A 27506-nucleotide genomic window follows, 5' to 3' on the forward strand; every position below is an offset into this window, starting at 1 on the left:
TTTTTTCTAGGCTGTGGGATTTTCATTTGTTTGAGAAAATGGTTTTCAGGCTTCTATTCTGCTTGCAGTATCTGTCCACTGTTGCTAGACCCATTTAGATATTACTTCTTTTTTATTTTATACTACACCTTAATATCCATGGAGAATTTGAACTGGTATGAAATACCTTCTGTTATTCCTTGTCTGAATTCCTGAGATATTGTCCGCAACCCTGGGTGGGAGGGGGCGCTGGTGAGCTTCTGGCGAGAGGAGACTCCACCTTAGAAGAAATGCATTTGAAACACTCCTGCTGACCTTGCGTGGTGGGAGGTGGAGGAGTCAGACGGCTGTCACTTTCCTGAATTTGTGCATTAGCAGCTGGTGAATCATCATCTTGCTGGTCTTGTGTGCTGGGAGGAACAGACGAAGAGATGATGCCCTGAGGAGCAGCTGTTGAACCACTGTTGGGACAATTTAAGCTTAATATTAATATTAATATTAAATGTGCAATTACTACTGTTCTTAGTTTCTGAGCAGCAGAGTTTATTAGCCAGTTAACTAGTTTTCTTCATTGACACATTCCCTTTTTCTCTGTTTCACCTCAGCCTAATGGATCTGAGATGGTGACTTGTCTGTCTCATTGGATTTGACTCCAAATTCCTACTCTTGAATCATAATCGTATTCTGGGGAAAGGCGGAGGAGGTGGGCAAGGAAGGAGGAGCAGCAAGGGAGGAGATCAAAACTGCAGTATCACCAGTTTTAAAAGTTAGTGACTTGTGTGTAAGTTGTTACTAAAGGTATTACGCAACAGGATTTTCTCTTGACCCCGCTCTGTACTTCATCACTGGAAGGTGAACTGAAGAAATAGCAGTGAGATTATGAGCACTTTTAAATTCTCCTAGTTTTCTTACTGAGAAAACTTGTTGTCATCTGAGTTAAAGAAATCACCACCATTTTCTCAATTACTTACAAGGTTCTTAAATGCTTTTACAGTGAGGAAATTCTCAACAGTTGTAAAATGAATCCAAATTATAAATGTATTCTAATAATCACCCATTCAAGAGAGACTATGCAGGCAATATTTGCATTGGTTTCAATGGATATTGGACTAAATTTGACATAAACAGTTATCAATAACAGACATAAAAACATTTTTAAGATATCAAGTTTAAACTGAAATGTCTATAGGCAGCATTAAAACACAACCCAGAATTGTTATAGTGCTAGCTCAAGATCCTCCCATCAAGGCTTCAGGAATACCGTGTCTGTAGGTAAGACGACTCAGGAATTAGCAAAATTTATGGATTCCTCTGATGAAGATAAAAATTTAGAATACAAAATATTTAAGATTTAATACTTTCAAAGAAGACAGAGTCTGTGTTTCTGTGCTGTTATTTTTACCACCTGTGTCAAGGACAAGGCAGAATACTACAGTGAATCAATGCACAGTCTATGTTACAAATACAGAGGACCTTTGTTTTATGAAGCCTTCTCATCTCTAGGAGAAAAGCATTAACATAGTAAACTGTATTTTAGCCAGGATGGTGCATGTGTTTATTGTTTCCAGATGGGAAAACCTGTGTATGTGGATTCTTCTGTGGGTATTATCTGAGTATTTCTCAAGTAGTAATTGATAGACCACTGGTGGTCCACGGAGTACTTCCAGGTGGCTTGGAGAGGAATTTTAGTAGCAAAGCACTGCTACTTTTCAAACAATTGTGTCATAACATAGTCAAATACCTTAGGGTGGTTTTATTTGTTAGTTTTTGGGGTGTTTTTTTTGTTATGAAGTGTCTTACAGTTGCAAATATGGATTTTAAAACATGGACAAGATAACTGAACTAGGAAGAAGTAAAATATTACTTCAGTATGGAAAGTCTAAGTAAGGACAAATCTGTTCTCCCCGTCTCACTGATTTTAATCTCTTATCCTGTTCCTTGTTAATCTCTTATCCTGTTCCTGAGGACAGGCTGAGAGAGCTGGGACTCTTTAGCCTCAAGAAGGCTCAAGGGGATCTTATCTATGTGTATTAATATCTGATGGGAGGGTGTAAAGAAGATGGAGCCTCTTCTCAGTGGTGCCCAGTGGCAGGACCAGAGGCAACGGGCAGAAACTGAAACACAGGAGGTTCCCTCTGAACATCAGGAAACCCTTTTCCACTGTGAAGGTGACCGAGCACTGTCACAGGTTGTCTAGAGAGGTTGTGGAGTCTCCATCCTTGGAGATACTCAACGCAACTGTACATGGCTCTGAGCAACCTGGTCTAGGTGACCCTGCTTAGAGCAGCAGGGCTTGGTCTAGCCAATCTCCAGAGGTCCCTCCCAACCTCAACTATTCTGTGATACCTACATTTGGTATATATGGAAACAGGACTATGCAAATAGCTGACTTCACCGACGATAGGGATGAGTTCAGCAATTTTAGACTAGTCTTGTTAGCAAGGTAAGAATGCCCATAATAAGCAAGATGTTATTTAATAATTCCTCTGCCCCAATAATTTAGACTCTTCTGGCAGTAAAAGAATGCTAATTTAGTTCTCCTACAGTGCTTTTATCAGTAGGTATGAAAGAGGTGTGATTTTCCTCATTTTTACTTGTGGGTTAATTGAGGCACAACAGGTGACATGAAAATGGAATTGACTGGTCTCTGGAGAGCCTACTGAAAATAGTAAGAGAAGTAAATAATGCCAAATCTAAAATAGACATATTTTATATGTCTACTATAGACAAAGTAACTCCGTGTGTTTACTTCTGTCTTCTCTTCTTGTGATTTAATAGCCTTGTGCTGCTTTGTCTAGAACGAACAACTTTTTTTTTGTGCTGTTAATGTTAAGCTGGACTGCTTCTCTATTACGTACTTTTTGTACGAGGTTCGAAAATATGTACCTACTTGGCAATGCATATATGAACACATTTCTTCGTGGTAATTTTAAGATTGCTTTTAGATTTTGTTACCACAGGGTAATATATGGAATTACACATTGCAGGCTACAATTTTTTTTAAGACTTACCAAAAGCTATGCTTCTGAAAAGCACCTGAGTTAAGATCTTTGCTTAAAATTGGCTTCTTGGTGCAATTGTTCAGTTTTTGTCCCATCATTCGCCTAATTAAAGCATCATCTGTGTTTGGAAACAACTGTTTTGTGATTCCTGCAAAATAAAGATATGATATATATGAGGTCTCCAAATCAGGGAAGCCACAGGATGTATGATCTAAAATGCATTTATGGCATCTTTGAAATTTCCAGGTACTTCACCTTCAGCTCTAGTTACTTTGCTGTCTTCACTCACTACTTCATAGATTTTGCATGTGCCAGCTTTTGCTTTTCTCTGTGCCTTCCATATTGCTGTGCCTGCTCTTGGCAAAGTCAAAGGGAACTCCAGGGTCGCCAGGGCTTCCTGTAAGTGATTTGTGTTTGCTCATCCTCTCTTCCTTTGTTCTTGATCAGAGAGTCCTATTCCTATCCTCATCAGTCCTCATGCCTCTGAGTCTTACAGGTTTTGTTCATTAATTTTCATTTGCAGTGAAGTCTCCTTCCCTAAACATTTCCCTTCTGTCTTGCCTAGCTAACTTTCTTTGAATGCAAAAAACCTAACAGGACTCAACATCAGGAATGCATCTCCTGCTCTCCTCCTCTCCATCATCTTCCCTTCCTTTGATTTTTTTCCTCTTTCATTTCATTTTGAAGTCTTATAGTTTCCACCTTCTTCAAATAATCTAACTCATTTTCTACAGTTCTAGAACTCCTAGGCTTCCTTCTTATTTTTCTTCTTCTCTTGTATAATGTTGACACTTTTCTATTTGAATTCAGGAGTGTTCTCATTTCCCTTAACAAACTACTTTGACTTCTCTATAGGCTCCCCTTTGCCACTGAATTCTCCATAGCATGCTGTATTCAGTGTCCTGATTATCTTCTCTGCTTCCCTTTTCAGTTTTGCCTAGACCCTTCCCCAGAATCCACCTCTAGAAAAGTCACTAGTTGCTCTTAGAATCCTAGAATCATTTAGGTTGGAAAAGACCCTTAAGATCATTGAGTCCAACTGTTCTTCTAATCCCATGAAATCTTAATTTTTCTCATACATCATTCTGAAATTGTCTCATCGCCTCTAAATATATTTTCACCATCTTACTCTTTCCTTTTCTCTCTCTTGACTTTGCGTCTTTTTCTCTAGCTACGTTCTTAAGGAAAAGAGGTTTCTGCAACTGATAACTTTTGAAAGTGCTGGCCAACTGCAACAAAACTGGACCAAGGTACAGGAACTGGAGCTAAGCTGGGAAGGGAACAGAGAGAACTGGGGAAGACCAAGGGCATGGCAATGGGTGAGGGATTCTAGTACAGGAATTTAGGCTATGTTGTTCAAGTATTAAGCTATAGGTGCGAATCCAATAAAAATCAGGCTTCATGTGCTCACAAAATACTGTTTTCTTTAAAGCTGCTGCTGCTGCCATCTGAAATTATTCTCTTTCCTATGCACCAAACATTTTCTGCCTTAAACCTCAGCATAAAACAAATTTTGTTTGCTTCTCTGATCACTGTTCCCGTCTTCTATACTTACTGTCTCATTTTGCCTCCAGCACCATTTAAAATGTCAGAATTCATAACATTCACTAACTTCAGAATACAGGAGATATTATTTTAAATTTTATCTGTGTCCTTTCTCTCCCTTCCCTTATCTGTTAATTGTCGTGCTCCAAGTTTGACTGTTGTAGATTCACCTTTCAAAGGCTAAAAAAATTTATAATATCACCATGCTGAGTAGCCATTTAAGTAAAACCCACAAAATAGTCACACAATAGAAATACTACCACTTAGCATTTCACTGACAGTATTTCTAACAGATGGGTTAAAAAAGTATGTAGCTGAAGAAGGAAATATGAAACAGCACATCACCTGAGTAGACCAGCTGTTAAGCATTACAGCCCCTCTCTCAGAGAAAGCCCTCTGTCAAGTCAGTGCCACATTGAGTAATGTTAAAAAGTCATCACCTATGATTTCCTGAACTTCATTCTGATTCATAGCTGGCTTCGCTGCTTTATCCTTTGAAGAGGAGGACTTTGCACCTGTCAGGCTGTGTGTAGCCATGTATTCATGTGTATAAAGTGCTTGCATCAAGTCATTTATAAACTTTTGAGGTTTGCTCTTGTTACAAAGTGCAATCTGCCACTTTTCGATCTTGAACTGGAAAACAAAATTGGTCATAGGCATAACTATTGCAGTTCTCTAGAAATATTACATAGTATTACCTCTGAAATATGTTTTTTTAATTTTTTCTTTAAACCACAATTTCAAAATTAATCTCTGCAAACTGTGTGCTTGAGATCAACATTAAACTTGTGTACCACTCAACATTTGCAACTGTACATGCAGGCTGAGTTTTTTTCAGGAGCAAGTGCAGGGCAGACTACGGACCCCATTCATCCTAGCAAACACTTCACCAAGCGATCCTTATTACTCACTGGTGGAGACAGGACATGTTCAGACATATCTAAATCCTTCTGCTTGCACTCCATGCAGGCTGGCTGCAGTCTAGTTCTGGCAGGGACTCTGTACAGCCGTGGGAGCATGGCACTATGCCCAAGGTAATATTCCTGCCTCCGAGCAGACATGCCTTAAGGACTGTGACATGTGGTCCTGGGATTTGAGAGGGACTTCTACACACAGCAGTAGTGCACCCTATGTATTTGAACTCTCCTAATGGGCAATTTTGAGCTACCTCTATTCAGTAAGGCTAGGTTGCTTAGAAAATTAGGTCTTTTTATTTCTCTGGAGATGTTAGGTCAAATTTGTGTATTGCAATATTCAGTCAAAACATCATACCTTGATAAATCTTAATAGATTTCTTTGAGTTTTAGGACCTGTCTTCGTTTAGCCCACACCCAGGGCTAAACAATAGCAGTTTTTCTCTCACAGAATCACAGAATCACAGAATGTTAGGGATTGGAAGGGACCTCGAAAGATCATCTAGTCCAATCCCCCTGCCGAAGCAGGATTGCCTAGATCGTATCACACAGGAAGGCGTCCAGGCGGGTTTGGAATGTCTCCAGAGAAGGAGACTCCACAACCTCTCTGGGCAGCCTGTTCCAGTGTTCGGTCACCCTCACCGTAAAGAAGTTTTTCCTCATATTTATGTGGAACCTCCTGTGTTCCAACTTGCACCCATTGCCCCTTGTCCTGTCAAGGGATGTCACTGAGAAGAGCCTGGCTCCATCCTCATGACACTTGCCCTTTACATATTTATAAACATTAATGAGGTCACCCCTCAGTCTCCTCTTCTCTAAGCTAAAGAGACCCAGCTCCCTCAGCCTCTCCTCATAAGGGAGATGTTCCACTCCCTTAATCATCTTCGTGGCTCTGCGCTGGACTCTCTCTAGCAGTTCCCTGTCCTTCTTGAACTGAGGGGCCCAGAACTGGACACAATATTCCAGATGCGGCCTCACCAGGGCAGAGTAGAGGGGGAGGAGAACCTCTCTCGACCTGCTGACCACACCCCTTCTAATACACCCCAGGATGCCATTGGCCTTCTTGGCCACAAGGGCACACTGCTGGCTCATGGTCATCCTTTTGTCCACTAGGACCCCCAGGTCCCTTTCCCCTACGCTGGTCTCCAACAGCTCTGTCCCCAACTTGTACTGGTACATGGGGTTGTTCTTGCCCAGATGCAGGACTCTACACTTGCCCTTGTTATATTTCATTAAATTTCTCACCCCATGTTCCTTCCCCAACCAAGGAAGGAAACTGGGAAAAAGAGGGAGACTCATAGGTTAAAATTTAACAGATTTTAATAAAATAATCAGTATCAGCAATAGCACAAAAACACACAAAAAGTATACTTAGCTACAGAGTTGCAGCAGGTTCCAGGAATACCAGTCACTGACAATGGGGGGGGGCGGGGACGGACACACGGACAGGGGGGACAGGACATGCTAGAACCTGATGTTAACGATATAGAATACATCTGTGGGCCAGCCTGGGTCAGCTGCCCTGGATTTAACTGCTAATGGCCTTGATCACCATGGCTGGCCACAAACTGTAACAAAATCCCAATGAAACCAGGACAGGACCCCACGACAACACATGAGAATGATTTCCATTGACTGGCATGACTCGGTGCATGAGAATGTTTATGTAAATTGTGAATGCAGAATTTTTCTTTTGGTTGGGTCTTTACATTTTTCATATACAGCATCTGTGCCTGAGATTACTCAATTATTCTCTGTTATAATTACAGAGAACAGGGGAACATCTTTACTCAGTATCTATATATATGTATTTCTGCTTAACTGCTGGCCAGTGTCTGCAACAAGAGCAGAAACATACCATTCTCCATTTACTCATTAACAGTTTAAACAGACTGCTGGTATCTTTCTTACATTATCTCTGAAACACTACCATTCCCCTTTGGCATCTAAAGCATTAGGCTGGAAATTATCCCTGGATCTCAGTATTTTCTTCATGCATTCTCACTGTGCCCTTAGTCACAGCTGTGCAAAGCCACCGAAATCAAAGCGAGTTTGAGAGCGTACCAGCACACTGAATTCAGTCTAGTGTTTCTCATGGAAAGAGCCTTCTGCACAAAAGAAGCTCATTAGTCACGTCATCAATTGAATGATGATAAAATGATTTTTACTAATGCTCATTTTTTATATTTGTTACTCTATAACAGCAAAGTTTGTACTGTATAAAGGTTTACTTTTTATGCCTGAAATTGCCTTTTAACTGACCTGTTTTTTGGTCTGTGGCTCCTCGTCTTCCACATTCAGAGTTATTGGTGAGCTGGAGTTACTATGCATAGCTGCATATGAATCTGCTAATGGATTGTTAGATGCCTTCCAAACAGCATGTGAATGCAGACTGGATGGAGATGATGTCACTCCCCCTTTGAGCAGTGCTTCAGCCATCCCTACCAGTTCCTCAAAATGGGTGACTGCCTGTGGCAACACTGAAATCAAATGGAAAGTGACAGGTAAAAGTAATTGAAGCTTTCAGACTCTGATTACATAAGGATGTATATTTTTGTAGTTAGATTCCCGTCGTACTGCCAAAGAGTCCAAGTAGTCAGCAAAAACGCTTTAACATACTTTTTCCTATTCTCTCAGCTTTTCCTGCCGTTCTACTGTCCCCACCCATGAAGATCTGGCCTCTGTTTCTAGAACAGGATAGATGAGATCTCTGCAAGGCTAAGAGGAACCATTAGTTTATGCTCATCATGGCACTAAATTGGCTATTTCTCTTTTTTCTTTTTGCTATCTCAAGATCTCTACAAGTCTGTAAAGCTATTGAATATGTGCTGAGTAATGTTATGTCTGATTTTTTTTTCCTTCAAAGAAGTTGCATAGACTGCATAGACTTTTTTCCCTTTTTTACTCTATAAAGAATATCTTTTAAATGGCCCTTTCTCCAAGTAATATGTATTTTCAAACATAAACTTTTATTGAGCCCATTAAAAAGAATCAATTCAGCAGAGCAAATTGAAGAATCAGCAAGATAAAGAATCACTGAATTATCAGAAAATACTGTCGAAGACTAATACAAGTGCTTAAGATGTAAGGCAAGTGGACCTAAATGTGTAAGAAAAGTTGTGAGACACTAACAAAAGGTTTAAAAACAATATTCAGAAAAGTGGAGATGAATGAGTCAAAACAAGATGAATAATATATGGAACAGAATCAGGTGGGCAAGGAAACTGATAAGCACTTGCAAAATCATATGACAATAAAAAGAGAGATACTAGGCTGTCTAGGCATGGTATGACGTAGCTGGCAAGAAGTAGCAAATCCTCTTTAAACCTTATTCATTCACTAATGTTTTGAAATTTTTGGATTCAGTCTTGGCTGCCCCAGAGTAAGGGACAGGGACAAGTAAGAAGGGCTTCAGAGATGATCACTAAATTATGAAGGATTCATTTATAAAAGGACAAAATGGTTCAGCTCTGGGAAAGGGCTACATTTGTTGTACCTGGAACTAATTCAGATTATCAATAATGAGGAATTACTAAAGTAATTAGAAAGGAGATCATTCCAGAATAAAGAAAATTTCAGTAGATCAAGAATAACTGTTAATAAATAAGATTAGCTGGACTGGTCAGTGGAGTGTTTGAGCTTAGCTGATGGTTATATACAGCATGCAGAAAGGTTCTCCTGGGAACAACTGACAGGATTTAGACAGATTTTTCCATTTCTAACACTATGATTGCATGGCCTCCATGTAAGACAGTTTTTTCTAAGTGCTGCTGGAATTAAATGTTGCCATGTATCAAAGACTTTGATGCTAATGGTAGGCCTTGATCGTGTCAGGTGCTTGAGCATCCATAATTCCCATCCAAATGGCCTCTTATAAATCAAGCTTTTCATGACCTTCAGGCCTTCCTCTTCAACAAAATACCTCCCCTGACTTTACCTTGAAGCATCACCAGGGACTGCCTTAGGCGGCAGTTTTCTCTCGTGGTGTCTGTCAACTTCCTCTTGAGACTTTTTATTTTGGCACACAGTTCTACCTTGGATAGTTGAAATAAAGGCTCTTCATCATCACTGCTACTTTCACTGTACAGAAAATTGCTTCCTGAATATGTTCCTCTCTGGAAAAAAAAAACCCCCAACAAACAAAACGTGCTATCTAGAGCAACAACAACATAAAATTAAAGCATTAAAACTAACAAAATATCTGGCTAAATTGGAATATTCTCTTTGTACACAGAATGTATAAACAGACTTGATGCATTTTAATAATAGCTGTTACTGAAAGTAGATATTACCATTCCTATTAAAATTCAAAATGAAATGTCAGGGTAATACATAGCCATTAGGTACTTCTCTCTCTGTTCTCCATTCACCAATTTTCTAAGGTAGTGTCTTTTAGAACCATTAACTTCACTAAAACGAAAGTCTTACAGCCCCCCAAACAAATATATTTCAGTTTGCTTTTGCTTAATGCATTAAAATTGCTGAAGATGAGATGTTTACCTGTTTGTTAATTAAAGATGTTTCAAGTTGATTCAGGATGTTGGCAGGAGCAGATGCCTGTAATGATTTCTTTCTTTTTATATGCTTCCTCATCCTCCCCTGTAAACAAGAGCATAATAGTGACTTTGCATTCCTATAGAGCCTTTCATTACAGTATCTCATGGTATACCATAAACTTTTATTACTCTGCACTTGACATTCTTGGTTAGTATTTTTGAAAAATATGTTTATAACTTGTTTTTAAGATTTATGTTTTCTTTCCCCGCATTTTTTCACTGCAGACCTCAGCAAAATGCAAAGCTCAGAAAACCTGGTCCCTTCCCGTCCTTATGCAGTGGTCAGATTTCTGTCTTATGGGACAAAATGTAATGGAGCTACAGAGCATCCAAGTCTTGAATAACACTTCTCTCTTTAAATAGCAAATGACAAAATCTATTTGCCTAACTAATTACTCTGACAGGTTATTGTGCTGCGGTACCATGTGAAGATTGTCTGCATGCCTATCTTTACATATTTTGTGTGTTATATTGTCAAGAATCAATACTTACGGTCCATTTCATTCCATTACGGGCCTACCAATATCAGGTACATAAAGACAGAAACTCACCTGTTCTTTATCCAGGTCACTGTCTTCACTCTCTGAGAATATCATTTCTATCCTCTTCCTCTTGCCTTTTCCAAGGACTTGTATTTTTGTAATTTCATCTGCTCGTAATATCTTTTGCATCATTTCTACCAGCTCTTGGGGGTCATCTGAAGTGATGGGAAAAAAGGACAAAGCACAGAAAATCAGGTAGCAATACTTTACAACTAGATTAAAATTTCATATCAGACAAATGCTCTGGAACTGCACTCACCACTCATGTACACAACTTTCACCAGGTGCTTTTCTGTCTTTCTTTCTCCCACAGGCCAGCTTACTAGCACGTGCTTGTTTGGTTTCAGAAGCCTTTCTAGTTCATTGTCATCAGTGGGAAGGTCCTGTATCCATGAAGTCTCTCCAATTTGCAGTGAATTATTATTTACAAAATCAAACAGTGTGAATTTTTTCATTGTTAAGTGGTTTTCTTGTCACACAGACACTGCCTGTAGGACATAATAGGAAAAGAAGCTGTTACCATGTCATGCCACAGGAATGTTACAAGAATACTTCAAAAAGCCCCAAACAACCCTCCTATTCCTGGATTTTAGGAATTACCTTGTATGAAAATATCCTGGATAAGGAAGTGAAAACTAGCCAAGCAGCATGTTACAACTCCCCTGAAAGACGGGAGATGGTCTGCTCAATGCATGTACATCAGACAGTTGCCTCCAAAACCATGCACAGAAAACAGCTTTCACTTACAAGAGCCCTTGCTTCCATATCACTACCATGGCTAATCTATCTCCTGCCCAGGATCTCTATTACTATTACATTTGCCCCAACAAAACTTTTCAGTCCAGCCTCTGACTGAAAAAATACAGGTGTGATAACTTTCCCTAGAACGATGGAAGGTACTAGCTCTACGTGCTATTAAAAGGGATGTATGACTTCCAGGGCTGTATTAATCATCTCACGGGCAGCAAGATGTACAATTGCAGCCACGAAAAACCAACCCAGAACAACCCAGGACAACTGACTGGATGAGGTATGACACATTCTGGCAATGGAAAATTTGATGTACAAAAGAAACGACAGGCTGAGGACTGGAAGAGAGCTGGGCTGCTTCATGAAGAATAACAGCAACACGGAGAACCCAGACCCAAATATACAGCTAAATCTTTTGCTTACATAAAACAACATTTTTAAAGCAAAGGACCATCTCTGGGCTTTTTAAAGCACTGACACTCCCCACTGGGAGAAGGGAAAAAGTCATACTTTGTGCTTTATTTTTCTAATTAAGCTGATACGCCTTACCTGAATGTATGAAAGGTAACATACATTATTAAACTCTACTGGAAATGTAACTGATTCATTTAAGTGCTTCCATTATACTCAGAGAAGATATTTTCTACTTTAAAAATATTAAATCAGATAAAACCAATACACAGAAAATCTGATTTTGTCAAACCTTCGTCTTCTTTCCAACAAACATATGGTTTGGCCTGTCAGTTCATAGATGTGAAGTAATTTTACAGAGCTGCAAACTCACGAATTCCCAGATGTGACAGCATGATTTGTGATTTACTTGGCCTCAGTCAGTCAGAAGCAAATCTAGTGCCTCACGCAGAGGCTGTCAAAAAGGTAACTCAGAGCTAGGAAAGGAGAATTATGTGGAGCTTTTATGTCAAAGTGAGAAAATCTGGCTGCAGTGCTCTAAGAAGCAATGCCAATTCGTTTGCAGAAGCCCAGCTCCCCACTATTCACCATGTCTGTGCTATGCCTCAAAAGAGCTGTTTTTTCATACAGGGGTGAGCTTGTTAATTTGCGAAAGACAGCTGTGCTCTTGTCAACATGTTTACTGATACAATGAGGCAAGAGGCGTAAGAAATCGCCATTAAAAAGCGTATTAAATCATGCTTTTATGCAGAATGTGTTGAGTGTGATAGCAGTAGGTTCGTTAAGTAGTGCCCTGCTGAAGAAAGGAGACTGTGTTTGCAAGAATTCACATTAATTATCTTTAAAGCAAGTTAGAAAGACCAGGAAACATCCATCCCATGTAAATTCTGGAGAGGAAGCCGCCTGAATGTCTATGCCTGGCATGAATCACTGGAGGCCTCATTCTGCCGCTGATCCGTGCTGAGTGGATCCTCACACCACAGGATGGGATCATTCTACGTTTTAAAACAGCCCAGGCATGCAATCACATTCATCATCAGTGTTTTTCCTTCTTTTTCAAACTGCTTTTGAGCATATACCCCAGTCAGCTTAACATTTCTCATCCAGCACGAAGACGTTAACTTCTACCCCCGATCAACCCGGGACAACAATCCCCATCACCGAGTTCTTCAATTCTCAAATGAAGTACTTTGAGCTTTCCCCTCCTGGGCCCTTGGCAGTTGCGAGCAACTTCATTACGCTCCTAACAGCCCACATAAGGTCAGCAGAATTGCAGCAAAGTTGGAATGGCCAGTGTGCTAAGATTAACAGTTTATTGACTGACTTCTGTATTTTTTTTAATGTTTCCCTGTAGTCCTCTAACAGTTTATATGTTGTCTCTCATTTTGTATTGAGACAAATAATACTCTCTGAGCTTGTGGTCTGCGCTTGCACAGGGTTAGCAAGCCAGCCCAGGATTTCCCGGAATGCACCAAATACACAGGCTGTTCACAGCACAGAGGGTAAGTGGTGATTCCCCATGGCACTGGGGCTACTCACATACACACTGTGCCGACCGAGCACATCAGTAGCAAGTCCAACAGTTTTTGGAAGGTATGAGACTTGCGTAGGTGTTATACAGCTTAATGAAGTCAATGGACATGCGGACTTCTCGATGTTCAGAGCCCACGACAGCAGCCTGGTGCCACTGGTAGACTCTGTGAAGCACGTGGCCAACAAGATCCCTCAAAGAATCTTTACACCAGACAAACACCTGGATCCACAAAAATCCATCCCGCCACTCAAAGCTAGGGGCAATTTCTACCATGGTCATGGCAGGACTCAGAGCTCAGCAGTTTGTCTACATTATCTATAAAGCTTTTTTGAGCTGTCAAAATTCTTGCCTGCAGTGGGAGGGTGTACTAGTAAACAGCTACACTGATTTCACCAAGAGTCTTAACAGCTGCCAAGTTAAAACATAACCTACATAGGATGCTGAGAGAAATAAGGAATGGATTTCACAAATAGTCATGGGAGGAGGGATGGAGCTGATCTGAAAGCCTCCTGGCAGCTTTCCAAGGCTTGTGCTCAGTCCTGTTGCTCCTGCTCCTTTTGAAGGGACCAAGGCAGGAAAGCAGTTGTGGGGCAGCAACAGAGACTGGCCAGGTCCCCTCTTCTGTTCTGCTGTGGCTCTGCTGGGCATCAGCTCAACTGCTTGCATTACAGATAAAATGATGAAACTATTACGTTGCCAAATAAAAGGAACACAGTGCAGTAGATGATTGTTAGTATTTTTCTGTTCTGGAGCTATGGCTTCAGCTCCTCCAGTAGACATTCATCAAACTACGTCTTTTCACAGAATTCATTGTGACAAGCCATGGGCCCTGGGGATAATACCCAGCTGTCTGCTGGCGTCATCTCTAGCCAGTGATTAAAGGGAACGGAAAGGTAGAATAAAATGTCTCTAATGAGGAAAAGGAACAGTAAAATACTTCACTTACTGGAAGAGAAGTCCTGCAGTGTTTCCTCACCCTGTTCTCCCACCGGAGTCAATGTGAACCTTGACTGAGTCAGGACTGCTGCAGATGCCTCCCTCTAAAATGTTTTATTTGCCAAAATAGATCAAAGGCAAAATATACTGTATCATCAGGAAAAACAAAATCTTGGGGAGTAGGATTAATCTTACCAAACTTCTACTGCCTTAAAAGGGAGAGGTTGTCTAGCCATGTTTGGTTCAGTCACCACAGAGACAGAGGTGATTCATCTCACGCTAAGACATGCACCTAAAAGAGAGCAGATGACTTACTGTCTGGGAGAGCCTATTTCTCTCTACGGACTATTCAGTGACTATACAGGGGTAGGTATGTCTCCTTACAGAAGCTGGCTTGGTCCAACCCATCCTATGTTAGCTTCTTCTATTCTTGAAGCTGTAGGATAGATTCCAATAGACCTTCTGCTATAGGGAGCCAAGAGGATGGAGCATGAAGTCTGTATCTGGTTCTCTGTTTCAAATCTTTCTTACACAGCTCTGCAAATCATCAAGTAAGATTTCTGTCACTGAGTGCTTTGTTCAGTGGTTTAATTGGAAGATATATAATCATTCACAGACATTACACTGTATGCAGCTACTAACCACAGAGACAGAATTATATGACCTTTGAAAGCCACTTATGTTTTGCCAGTTACTTAATTCTGCTATGTTCTCCACTGGAGAACACTAGCTACTTATGCAAGTTTATGATTTATAACTGTTGTAAGACACAAATCTGTCTTTACTTTTTCTCAAAGTGTCACCGGCAGAATTTAGGGCTTTTTGATCATGGGCCAGCCTACACGACACCAGGCCTGCTGGCGACAGACAGAGTACACCTGTCTCAAAGGGGGGAAAGGATCTTTGTGCTCGAAAGAGCTTTAGATTTGAAGGGGGAAAGGGATAAAACCAGGCTCATTAGAGATAAGCCTGGAGGCAGCATACCAATGTTTGAGGGACGGTGTGCTAGTGAGGTCCTTCGGACTGCATCTGGGCAAGAACAACCCCATGTATGAGTACAAGTTGGGGACAGACCTGTTGGAGACCAACGTAGGGGAAAGGGACCTGGGGGTCCTAGTGGACAGCAGGATGACCATGAGCCAGCAGTGTGCCCTTGTGGCCAAGAAGGCCAATGGCATCCTGGGGTGTATTAGAAGGGGTGTGGTCAGCAGGTCGAGAGAGGTTCTCCTCCCCCTCTACTCTGCCCTGGTGAGGCCGCATCTGGAATATTGTGTCCAGTTCTGGGCCCCTCAGTTCAAGGACAGGGAACTGCTAGAGAGAGTCCAGCGCAGAGCCACGAAGATGATTAAGGGGGTGGAACATCTCCCTTATGAGGAGAGGCTGAGGGAGCTGGGTCTCTTTAGCTTGGAGAAGAGGAGACTGAGGGGTGACCTCATTAATGTTTATAAATATGTAAAGGGCAAGTGTCATGAGGATGGAGCCAGGCTCTTCTCAGTGACATTCCTTGACAGGACAAGGGGCAACGGGTGCAAGCTGGAACACAGGAGGTTCCACATAAATATGAGGAAAAACTTTACAGTGAGGGTAACTGAACACTGGAATAGGCTGCCCAGAGAGGTTGCGGAGTCTCCTTCTCTGGAGACATTCAAAACCCACCTGGACGTGTTCCTGTGTGACATGATCTAGGTAATCCTGCTCCGGCAGGGGGATTGGACTAGATGATCTTTCGAGGTCCCTTCCAGTCCCTAACATTCTGTGATTCTGTGACAAGATGACCCTCTTCCTGGATGAGGGAAAGGCTGTGGATGTTGTCTACCTAGACTTTAGTAAAGCCCTTCCCATTTCCCGCAGCATTCTCCTGGAGAAACTGACTGCTCATGGCTTGGATGGGCGTACTCTTTGCTGGGTAAAAAACTGGCTGGATGGCCAAGCCCAAAGAGTTGTGGTGAATGGAGTTAAATCCAGTTGGCAGCGGTCACAAGTGGTGTTCCCCAGGCCTCAGTATTAGGGCCTTTAATGTCTTTATCAACGGTTTGGATGAGGGGATCGAGTGCACCCTCAGTAAGTTCACAGATGACACCAAGTTGGGCAGGAGTGTTGATCTGCTGGAGGGTAGGAAGGCTCTGCAGAGGCATCTGGACAGGTTGGATGGATGGGCTGAGGCCAACTGTATGAGGTTCAACAAGGGTCCTGCACTTGGGGCACAACAACTCCATGCAACAATACAGGCTTGGGGAAGAGTGGCTGGAAAGCTTCCTGGTGGAAAAGACCTGGGGATGTTGATGGATAGCCAGCTGAATATGAGCCAGCAGTGTGCCCAGGTGGCCAAGAAGGCCAACAGCATCCTGGCTTGTATCAAAAATAGTGTGGCCAGCAGGACTAGGGAAGTGATTGCCCCCCTGTACTCGGCCCTGATGAGGCTGCACCTCAAATACTGTGTTCAGTTTTGGGCCCCTCGCTACAAGAAAGACATTGAGGTGCTGGAGCGAGTCCAAAGAAGGGCAACGGAGCTGGTGAAGGGTCTAGAGCACAAGTGTTATGAGGAGCGGCTGAGGGAACTGGGGTTGTTTAGTCTGGAGAAAAGGAGGCTCAGGGGAGACCTACAACTACCTGAAAGGAGGTTTTAGCAAGGCAAGTGTTGGTCTCTTCTCCCAGGTAACAAGCAACAGAACGAGAGGAAACGGCCTCAATTTGTGCCAGGGGAAGTTTAGATTGGATATCAGGAAAAATTTCTTCACAAAAGGGTTATCAAGCATTGGAACAGGCTGCCCAGGGAAGTGGTGGAGTCACCATCCCTGGAGATATTTAAAAGATGTGTAGATGTGGTGCGTAGGTACATGGTTTAGTGGTGGACTTGTCAGGTTAACGGTTGGACTTGATGATCTTAAAGGTCTTTTCCAACCAAAACAACTCTATGATTCTATGATTCTAAAAGTGGATAATCTGTAGAAGGGGGTAAAAAAAAAGGAGCCATTTAATTTTAAAGCTCTGCAGAGGAAACACTAATTGGACTCTTAATTTTTACAAACATGTTAACACCTCACATTCTGCACAGATGCTACAAATTTGCACACAGAGTATTGTTGCTAGGCAACTCAAAAAGCCAGAACAACAAAAAACCCCACAAAACACTGAAGTCATTTAAAGCATATCTCACCCTTTGACTGAATAGTCTATTCCATTCAGCAGGAGAGCTGGCAGATGGCATGCTCAGATCATTATTTCTTTCCTTTCCGAAGACGCAGTGTAGAGTATTACAAATTTACAACATGAAATTGCAGGCCCACTCAATGGGTCTGATTCTGCCGTGGCTCAAAATAGGGCTTTGCCACCGATTTCAGCAAGACAAGAAACTGTACTATAACCGTGCAACACAGATCTATAATAAAGTACTAACATTTTATATTGTCTAGCCTCTATGTTCAGCCTTCAATAACCCCAGTTTTCCTTGGGAAAAAAACCCACCTTTACTGAGCTACAAATTAATCTCTCTCACTCAAACTATTTATTTCCAAATCAGCATAATGAGCGGTAGTCACAGATTTGGTTTGTGATACTTTGACTAGGGTGTTTTACATTGAACTCGTCAGGACATTAAATACACTGTTGGTGTAAAACTCTTGGGCTACAATGAAATCTCGAAATTTCCAGTTCTCTGTAACAAATTTATGATGGAAAACATGACCATAATTAAATACGTTACACGCCTTGTTGTGGGTTCTAATCTTATTCCCCTGAAACCAGTGTAAGATTTACTAATTATTTCAGTGGAATTAGGCACTGTCAGAAGAATGCAGAAGTGCTGCACTGCTCAAAAGATTTACAGTGTGATATCTTAGTCATTTTATGGGAAAATATGACTTAGAAGCACAAATCTGCTGCTCTCAGCTGAGAAATACAGCGTACAGATTTTCCAGAAGCATCAGTATCGTTGTGTTCCAAATTCAGATGGAAATCTGGGGGAGCATCTATCAGAACATTACTGCAACTTTCAAGACTATAAATGCACAGAAACAATCCCATTTGTCTTCCACAAGAAGGATAAAACTACATTATTTTTATTATTTATATCCAACAGCTCACATCCTGACTGTAGATCGCTATCCTGGTGTGACTAACTATGAAATAATTTGAGATACTTTTCTAAGAAGCGATGCTATTCATGGTAAAGGAACATCTTCTGGCGTTACTTATGCAGATTGTCTTGTTGACTTCAAAGCCTCAGCAGCATTTACAGTCCACAGGATTATATGCAGAATTTGGCCCGTACCTTGTCCCACATGCTAAAATCCATTTGAGCGGCCCAAGGGATAATGAAGCCATTATTATTTTTCACAGTAGTGCCCTCCATGCCGTGAGTTTTAGCAACCTAGAAGTTCTATAGAATAACATTAATACCCAAATATGCCAAAGCCCTTTGTAGGACTGTGGCTTAAATCAAAAGCTTGAAGAAGTTTATTGGAAAAGCTCTGATTTTTGCATCGAACCATTAATTTTATTTGTACTAATGAGTGATAGGAAAGGATGAATGATGAAGTTATTAAATAGGTATATTTAGTATGTCTAGAAGTACTAAAATTTTGTTCTAACAATTTATTCAACTAACAGTGAAACATGGCCCTCGTTTTAACAAATTTCAAGGTAGCAACCTGGTATCATTATTGGGCTTTCAGGACAGGATTCAATTCTAGATGTGTACATTCAGGTGTCATTGGTGCACCAGGTATCTAAGTTACCTCTGTAATCACTGGACATCTAGGGATCGATTTGGCTTCCTAAACGTAAGTGTCTAGCACCAGCGTCCTCTGGTATTCTGCTTGGCCTTCAGCTGATACTCCAGAAGTGCAAATCCCCCACAGGTCTTTTATCACAACTGCCATCCCTTTGGAGATGTCTCAGCCTTGAGCAACTCCAACAGTCGTAAGAGTCAAGCCCCTATTGAACACAATTAAAGCTCCCTGGAGAGCAATTCAGCTTATTTCAAATGCTCTAGGGTGCAATTCAGGTGCCTAAAAATAAATGCATGGTGCAATCTTAGATACCATAAATTACTACACCCGGCCTCCAACTGCCTCTTCTGATGGGCACATATCTCATATAGGGCCTAGACCCTCTTCCAGGCTCACGAGGGTGGGTACTAACTCCAGGCACCTCAAATGGCACTAAACACATACATTTAGGGAAGCGAATTGTTCTCTGGGCCCCAATGTTTGAACTGAGTTTAAACAGGAGCTTAGATACCTCACATGCCTACAAACCACATGCATTTATTTATTGTATTTTAATCCCACACTCAGAGAAAGATCCCCATAAAGATAACAAGATGCCAAATAACAAGATGCAGGAAGTTATCTTAATTCTACATCACAGATTAGTATCTTTATTAAATAGCTATTTCACAGCTGACAGATGGAAATCTAATACCCACTTTGATTTGCTTATTCGCAAATGCCATGCTCAACAAAATGTATTAATATACAGACCAACAAAAATCAGCTTATTTATTGAACTGGATGAGATACCTAAGCTGCAGGAATATGAATAGTCACATGAAAGCTCTTTCCACGCAAGTTAATATATCCAAACTCTTAGAAGCATTAAGTAGCCTGGGAGGAGAAACAAGTCAGCATGGCTCTGTAGAGTTCAACACTTGGCCGTACTCATTCTGATCTGGCTTGGGTAATTCAACACAACACAACAGCTCCCAAATTAAAAAGGTTGAAGACCAGTGACGTATTCACTTATTTTGTCTAAAGACGTTTATGGGAAGGCAACATCATTAGGGAAAGTTTGACCACATACAAATCTGTGCTCAGGTGCAAAAACTGTGCACTTGCTCTATGTAACAGCCCAAGCAGTGAAATACCCTTTTCCTAAAAGGCTGAAAAAATATCACACATACTTCCCATGTGCAACTAATGTACTTTCAAATTGGACTTGTTCAAACAAACCCACTGATAACCTGATGTGAAAGTTTATAAGAGGAGGCATCTTACTCTTTTTATAAGGTGGCATAAGCTACCTTGTATCTTTCAATAAGTTGTGCTGCCCCAAAGCATTACTATCGGTGACATTCTCCCGTCAACTCTAAGAGCACAGAAGTGAAATACCAGCTAGGAAATTCCAGGCTTGAGCTCTGGTCAGTATTTCGTAATCTAGCGGCATCTTAACTATCCCTACTCGTATGTCTTTATTGGCTGTCAGAGGTGAGTGATGATAGATTAGAAGTCATGCTTGGTTAATACTCAAAGTGCCTGCTCTTTTATTCCAAAGCTCTTCCTCAATTGCTCTGGTTTTGCGGCATGTTGGTAGGAGGGAATGAACTTGATGATCTCCAGTTAAAAAAAAATAATCTGCATTACTAGTAAAGGTCAAGAGCTAGAACAAGACACATATATGTTGTCCTCTTACTCCAGGGAATATTACTGCAACTAAGAGTAGTTCTGCATGCACTTAGGAGAAATGACAGAAAGGCATCTTCCCTGCAAGCAAAACAACCTCAAACCTTATTAGAGCTATTTTTTTCCCCTTCTGTAAAACTAAACGTCTTTTTAGTGTATGTAGTTCAACATAACTTCATGAATTAATATAAGAGCTGAACGACCAGTGTTGTATATCAGTCTGAAACAATCTTTAAGCAACTTCCAATTAGATACATAAAACACTAATGAAGTGCAATTCCCTCTGGGATGCCAGGCCACATTCAGATTGACAACTGCTACATTAAACACTGCCAAAAATGAATACAGAGCAAATTTTAACCAAGGACAAAGGGGCATATCACTGCTGTAATAAAAAAAAAGCCATAGGAGCTTTAGCAGTATATTTCGATCTAGGCTCAAGATCAGCCTCTCTGTCTGCAAAGTCAATTTATGCCCACAGAATTCCTGCCAGCATTTTTCCAGCAACACTGTAAGCTGTGAGTGCATAACTGCATGGCTCATACTCCATTCGATTTACATTCAGTCTAATAAAGAGAGGGAATCAAAACGTGCAAGTCGTGTGAGTTGATGAACCTGCAAAATAAGGACAATTACCTTTGCATATATAAAGCAGGCAGAATTTGGTTTTACGTGGTCACCTGACACCTGCAGATGGTAAAATGTTCCAGTCATGGAGGTGCCTAGTCTGCAGGACTAGAATCACGCAGTTTGGTCTTGGGTAAACCGAACAACCTTTACAGTTTGGCTTCTCTTTTCAAAGGATCTGAAATAATAATACATATTTACCTAACTTCAAGGATATTGTGAGAATTAACTAATGCTAGTGTGCCTTCCAAAGCACTGTATGGAGCAAACAATTTAACAGGTTTTGCAGAACAAAGATTTGCAATAACCTTGCTGAATTTAGAACATATAGTTTCACATAACAGATTTTTTTTGAAATGTGATGCCTATATCAATGTGGAAATTGTTATTCTTTCAGCTGAAGAATGTATTTTATAAGGTTTAATTATCTACTAGAAACTCCTACAACATCATCTCGTACACCATGTTTAAACTGCTAGAAAGCACCCTGAGGACAGCATGTAACCTGTGAAGTAGAATATTGAGGGGGAAAGTCAATTATTTCATTGAATGAAGTTGATAATACTCAGATACTATGATATTTTCTGTATTTACTTGCTTGCTTCTTTAGTTTTTACTCTATTTACTTTGGTTCCTCTTTGATTAGAAAAAAAATAATTTGTTAAGAAGTATTAGACGATTAGAGAACCCTTCTAACCAGTTAAGTAGTTATTTAAACAGAATATTTTACTTAATTATAATTAATTAGTAGAAACACAGTCCTTAAAGTATACTTACAAACCAGTGAAAGGAAATGATCTTACCCTTTCACTTACTCAGCAACTCTTCTGAAATCATATCACGTATCATGTCCTGTTCTTATGTCCACACCACCAGACCTAGCACGTGACCTTTTTCTTTCGGCTCACTGATACAGGAAGTCTTACAACTGCAAGAGGAGGTCCACGAGGCCTGAATCTGTAGGAGCAGAGAAGTGCCTTCACAGATTGTGGAGTACCTTGAATCCCACAGCTCACGTTGGGGGAGGTCAGCAGATCTCTGCAGACATGGTTTCTCTGCTCAAAATAGCATCACATTTTCTTTTTGCATTTTTTTTCCTCCTTTCAGCCTCACGCATGGTAGTCAGCTAGGACTTTTAGTTTCTTTTAAAAAGAGTTGCTGAACCTCATGTAAATTACTGAGGAATATGCACTAGTCCATAGACTGTACTGCAATTCTGCATACAGGGCAAGAGTAAGGGAAGAAGGTATCTCTGCCTTCAGCCTTGCTGGGCAAGACTGCTAAGTCAGAGCAGGTTATCATGAGAGACTGGCTGAAAGAATGTTTTAGTTCAATGCTGCCTTGTCTCCCTGCAGGAAGGCTGCTGCTGCTACAACACATTCCCTGCTCAAATCTTCCATTAAACTGCAGAAGTTTGACATAATTTCCATGCTGTTCCCCTCCCTCACCCAACTTGAGAAAACAGGTAAACAACCGCATTCAAGAGTGACTGCAACCGAAGAATCAGGAGGGGACTCCTGTCCTGTCCCTTTCCACTGCAAACGTTTGCTGGTCGCCTCTGTTCTGTGGAGTCTCTAAAGCAGAACGTTCCTTTTTCATCCCTCTGCCCAAGAACTTCTCACCACTTCCTCCCCCGGCATTGCTCAAGTACAAGGCTGCTTCCAAGCCTCCTGCCGAAAACTTTAGCTATGCCCGTGACTGTCGCTGCTCTGTTTCCCTGTGATCCCCATCAAAACAAGCAGCTGCAGGATGCTACCTCCCATCTTTTCACATCTTGGCAAACGTGCGGCCACATCACGTGTACTCTGAAACAGCAGCAGTACTGCTTATTTATTTCAGGGTCGAGGGCTGCCTTCTTAGCTTATAAAACCCTTTCGGACTTGCTTCAGCCTCTCAACAACTTAGAGCTCTTTTTTGACCTGCCTTGCCATTCCACACACTCCTGTCACAGTTAGTCTCAAGACTTCGTTACCTTCTTTTACTTCCTCTTCTCCGAAATAGCGTCACCTCTGGGATTCTCCTTCTGAGGTCAAATCTCAGCTGAGAGGTTTTGTTTTAACCTTCTCTCTTCATTCCTTTTCTCTTCTCTGTTTATCATCCTCAAGATTTATGAAAAGTTCCCTGAAAAACATTCTGTAAAGAAGCTTACGTTAAAAATGCTATACATATAAAACTTCCTTTAATTTCTCTTTATTACTATTTGGGGGGAAAAAAAATCTACCCCCATATAGTTTGCTTATTTTTAATGTGAAATAACTTCAGCAACTTAAACTTTATTCACCATGGAAGTAATATTTTAACCACTACCAAACCCCGCAGTATTTAACATAGAGCAGTAATGAATATAAAGCAAGCCATAGCAGCAGTTGGCTATACATGTGAGACAGTTGACTCAGAAGCCTGGAGCAGTAGCTCTCTAAAAAATCATGCACGTCAGCATTTCTTGTGCTAAACTGTATTCTCTTTTGCATTTGAAAAAAAAAATAAGCAGTTCTCATGAAATTTATTATATCCTTTTGGCAAAATATTATCCTCAAGACACCAGTGAGCTCTAAGTCTTAGAACGAAAAAGCTTATAAACCTTAAACTAACAAGCTAACATTAGAGATTTGTCTGTCTCATGTTTTCTATGCACTGTTACCCGAGAACAATGTGAAAATAGCTGTTCCCTCTCACTTCTCTGCAATTCAACCTTGCCGTCACTGCTGTGCTACACTTCCTCCAGCGTGCCATGCTGAAGCAATTAATCAGTGCAGAGTGAAAGGTGTCAAAAAGTTTCCTGCTCCTGCAATATACTGCAGTGAAGCACTGCAGCAGGGCAGCGCGTTGCGGGGGGGATCACACTGATTTGCTTCACGTTACAGTGAGGTAACGTGAACCGTTTGAATAATCTCCAGGTATTCTGCATTAAAACCATTTTACTGCAGTGTACTGCGGTATTAGCAAAGATTTCAATATTGCACCACGTGATGCCACACAACCTTATAGCACTTGTCAGGTCCCAGGCAGTGAGGGAAAGCTTTAAATCAAAGGCTGCAATGTAGCAACTCTCTATTGTACAAAGTAACATGACAGAATATTTTGGCTCACTGTGTTGGCATATAATATGAGATGATACAAAATTCCTGGAATAAAATATTATAGACCTAAAAGCCAATGTATTTTTTTTTCTTTCCTTACTTAGTCCCCCAACCCGATATCAAGAGAACCTTTCAATTAAAATGGCTTTCCCTAATATTAAGGGTAAAGTGTTACAATGTTATTAGCTCAGTGATAAATGAATTTTAGTATTCTAGAGATCATTTTTCCTGTTCTTATTTAAGATACCACAGATGTGTTCCCCTCCCTGTCCTTCCAGCTTGCATATTTTGTAGTTTAATTTAAATTTGCACACATGCTTTTCTATCTGGTTTTATGGCAGTCATATAAAGCAGTAACATTTCAATGTTATTCCAATGTTTACACAGAGCTTTTCATTATTTCTATAAAGTTTGGGAGGTGTCCCTCAAATTTACGTGCTTACATCAAAGATGCATGAAAAAAGTATGAATTTTGTCTCGAATTAACCGAACTTTTCCCCCCAGTAACACATGCAAACATAATATTGCAAAATAGTACCTGGATATATTTTCAGCACGTGATTTTTTGTGTTCGGTAGTATGAGGGAGTTTAGAACTGCATTTTCAAAGACCTCGGAAACAGTCTTTGAAAGTAGGGAGTATCATCAAAGTAACAGCTACAGAGCTAGTAACAGCGACAGGGATGAACTCCTGCTCTTATCTGCATTAGCAACCTGCACACGCCGGGATTTTTATGCTGTATGAGATGCATGAGCTGGGTCAAGGCGGCGAAGGCAAGGCGCAGGGGATGGCATTTGGTGCAGTTTACTGCAGGAAGGGGGTACACACACGGCATCGCTCTGTAACAGCCCTCGCTGCAGCAAGCCCCTGCGCCAGCCAACTTCTCCGCGGCTTTCGTGTAGGAAACTCTTGGCGAGCGTGCAGATCACACACCGCCCGGTACATCAGCACCGTACGGGGTGCGCGCTTTAACGCATAACCCAGGCGAAAGCTGGTTCTGTCCCTCCCGCAGACAGCTGTCGCCTAAATCCGAAACAGGGATCAGCTCGACACGAGGACCCCGATCACCTTGTCAGGATGTCTCTCATTCGCACTCCCCACTCCCTGCCCCCTGCGGCAGCTCTGCCACGAAACCAGCCGCGATCAGTGCCCCGGCCCCGGGGTCCGCCTGCCCGGGAAGCCGCTGCACACCGCCCTTCCCCCGCACAGACCTGCGCGGGCCGTCGCCGCCGCGACCCCGCGCCCCACCGCTCGCTGGCCTCCGCGGCGGCGGAAGCGGGGGCAGCCCCTCTCCCCCCGTGGATCCCCGGCCCGCGCAGGGAAGCCGCCCCCCGTACCTCGCAGCAGCCATTTTCCACCTCCCTCTGCAGCGGCTCCAGCGCGTGATGTCACCGCCCGCCCCGGCCAAGTCCCCGCGGTGGCGGGCTGCGCCGGGCGCCTTCCTCCCTCCCGGCGCCCCCCCCCCACTCCCACTCACAGAATCACAGAATCAACCAGGTTGGAAGAGACCTCAGGGATCATCGAGTCCAACCGTTGCCCTGACACCACCCTGTCAACTAGACCATGGCACTGAGTGCCATGTCCAGTCTTTTCTTAAAACACATCCAGAGATGGTGACTCCACCACCTCCCTGGGCAGCCCATTCCAATGTCCAATAACCACTCCTCCTCCTCCTCCTCCTGCCACTGCCGCCCCGCCCCGCCGGCTGCCATGCCCTGCCCCGCTCCGCCCCGGCGGTGCCTGCGGGCGCTCAGCCCGCCGCGCTCCCGGCTCGTGGGCGCGGGGTGCGGGGGGAAGCCCCGCCGCAACGTCGCCGCGGCGGCGGTTGCTGAGTCACGGCCTGAATTTCATCCCGCTCCTCCTTCTTCTTCGCCTCCGCCTCCTCCTCCCCCTCCCCCGCGCCGCCGCCTCCCTCCCGGCTGCCGGCTCCAGCAGCGTGGTGCCGGCGGCGATGCCCGCCCTGCTGCCGGGGGGAGAGGCTGCCCGGCGCTGCCCGGCCCCCCCCCGCCGCCGCTCGCCGCAGACCCGCGCACGCACGGGGGAAGCCGGGCGCCTGAGCCATGATTGCCGCGGCTTTCCTGGTCCTGCTGAGACCCTACAGCATCCAGTGCGCTCTCTTCTTGCTCCTGCTGCTGCTGGGGACCATAGCTACGATCTTATTCTTCTGCTGCTGGCACCGCAGGCTCCAGAAAGGCAGGCATCCCATCAGATCCGTCTTTTCAGGTCGCTCAAGGAGCCGAGGTAAGAGACGCTGCTCGTCCCCGAGGGCGGAGGGGGGGTGTCCCCGGCCCATCCCGCGGTGTCTGCCGGCGGAGGGCCGCTCTGCCTCGGTGGAGCCGGGCAAAGGCTTTAAGGAAAATCCGAGCCGAGCCCGGGACTGCGGCAGCCTTGTCTCCACCCATCCCTTCGCGAAACCTGGGCCCGCGGGAGGGCAGCGAGGGGCTGGGAACCCCCCCCACCAGCCCTCCCCGATCTCTCAAGTGCGGCAGAACTTTATGCTCAAGTTCTTCCCGATGAATTAAATATAAATGCCGGGCGGAGCGGCCAGCTGCGCCGGGAGAGCCGGACCCCGGCCAGGAATAGGCGCTGAAGGGCGAGCGATTAGCTAAAACCGTTAGCCGGAGCGAAATCTGAGGTGGAGCTGGATGCAGCCTGTGTGTCTTTCTGCTTCCCTTCCAGATGCTGTCATGAGAACCCATCACTTTCGCTCTGAGGTAATTTATTTAGCACGCAATTTCAAGGTCAGAAGTTGTTCTATTTACCTGAGTACATATTGTTGTGGTCTTTTGTTAATGAAATCACGTAGCAAACTTTTCATTTTGCATGAAAGACATAATGTCCTCTTTCATTTCTTGTTTTTTCCACACAAAACGCGAGCTCTTCGTTTGTGTTATCTTCACCGGCCTGCTGATGCGTGTCGTTTCCAAAGCAATTGGCTACTTCAAGAAAAGCTGTGCTTGCTGTACGTGCCAGACCTCCCTCTGTCCAAAAAGCAATCCCGACCGCACTGTAAATACGTGCAGAGCTGGTAGGTTTTGCCACTGCAGAGCTTCCGCTCGCTTGCTTTGCTCTCAGCCCTCACCTGCGCCTTGCTCCTTGTCAGGGAAGTTGCCTGCTTGGCTTGGACGCTGCCGCGGGAGATCCCAGAAGGATCCAGACTACAAGCCTGCTTGGCAGGCGCCTCGTTTCATGGCTCTGTATTCATAGGTCAGGGGAATCAAAACTCTTA

At 42.9% G+C, this 27506-nt stretch overlaps 1 protein-coding gene across 1 annotated transcript; it reads right to left on the reverse strand.

Moving 5' to 3' along the window:
- On the reverse strand, positions 1 to 25718 carry LOC137667041 (BEN domain-containing protein 6-like). Its single transcript, XM_068407446.1, has 11 exons — positions 25615 to 25718; positions 23170 to 23330; positions 22001 to 22154; positions 21207 to 21375; positions 10798 to 11026; positions 10548 to 10693; positions 9378 to 9555; positions 7703 to 7920; positions 4967 to 5159; positions 2991 to 3129; positions 1 to 440 (listed from the first exon to the last, which is right to left on the reverse strand). The coding sequence occupies exons 5-11, from the start codon at positions 10991 to 10993 to the stop codon at positions 173 to 175; spliced, it is 1338 nt and encodes a 445-aa protein (XP_068263547.1). The 5' UTR covers positions 10994 to 11026; positions 21207 to 21375; positions 22001 to 22154; positions 23170 to 23330; positions 25615 to 25718; the 3' UTR covers positions 1 to 172.
- Between the last annotated feature and the right edge of the window lie 1788 nt (positions 25719 to 27506).

Source organism: Nyctibius grandis, chromosome 1 (genome assembly GCF_013368605.1).
Source record: "Nyctibius grandis isolate bNycGra1 chromosome 1, bNycGra1.pri, whole genome shotgun sequence".
Classification (NCBI taxonomy): Eukaryota; Metazoa; Chordata; class Aves; order Nyctibiiformes; family Nyctibiidae; genus Nyctibius; species Nyctibius grandis.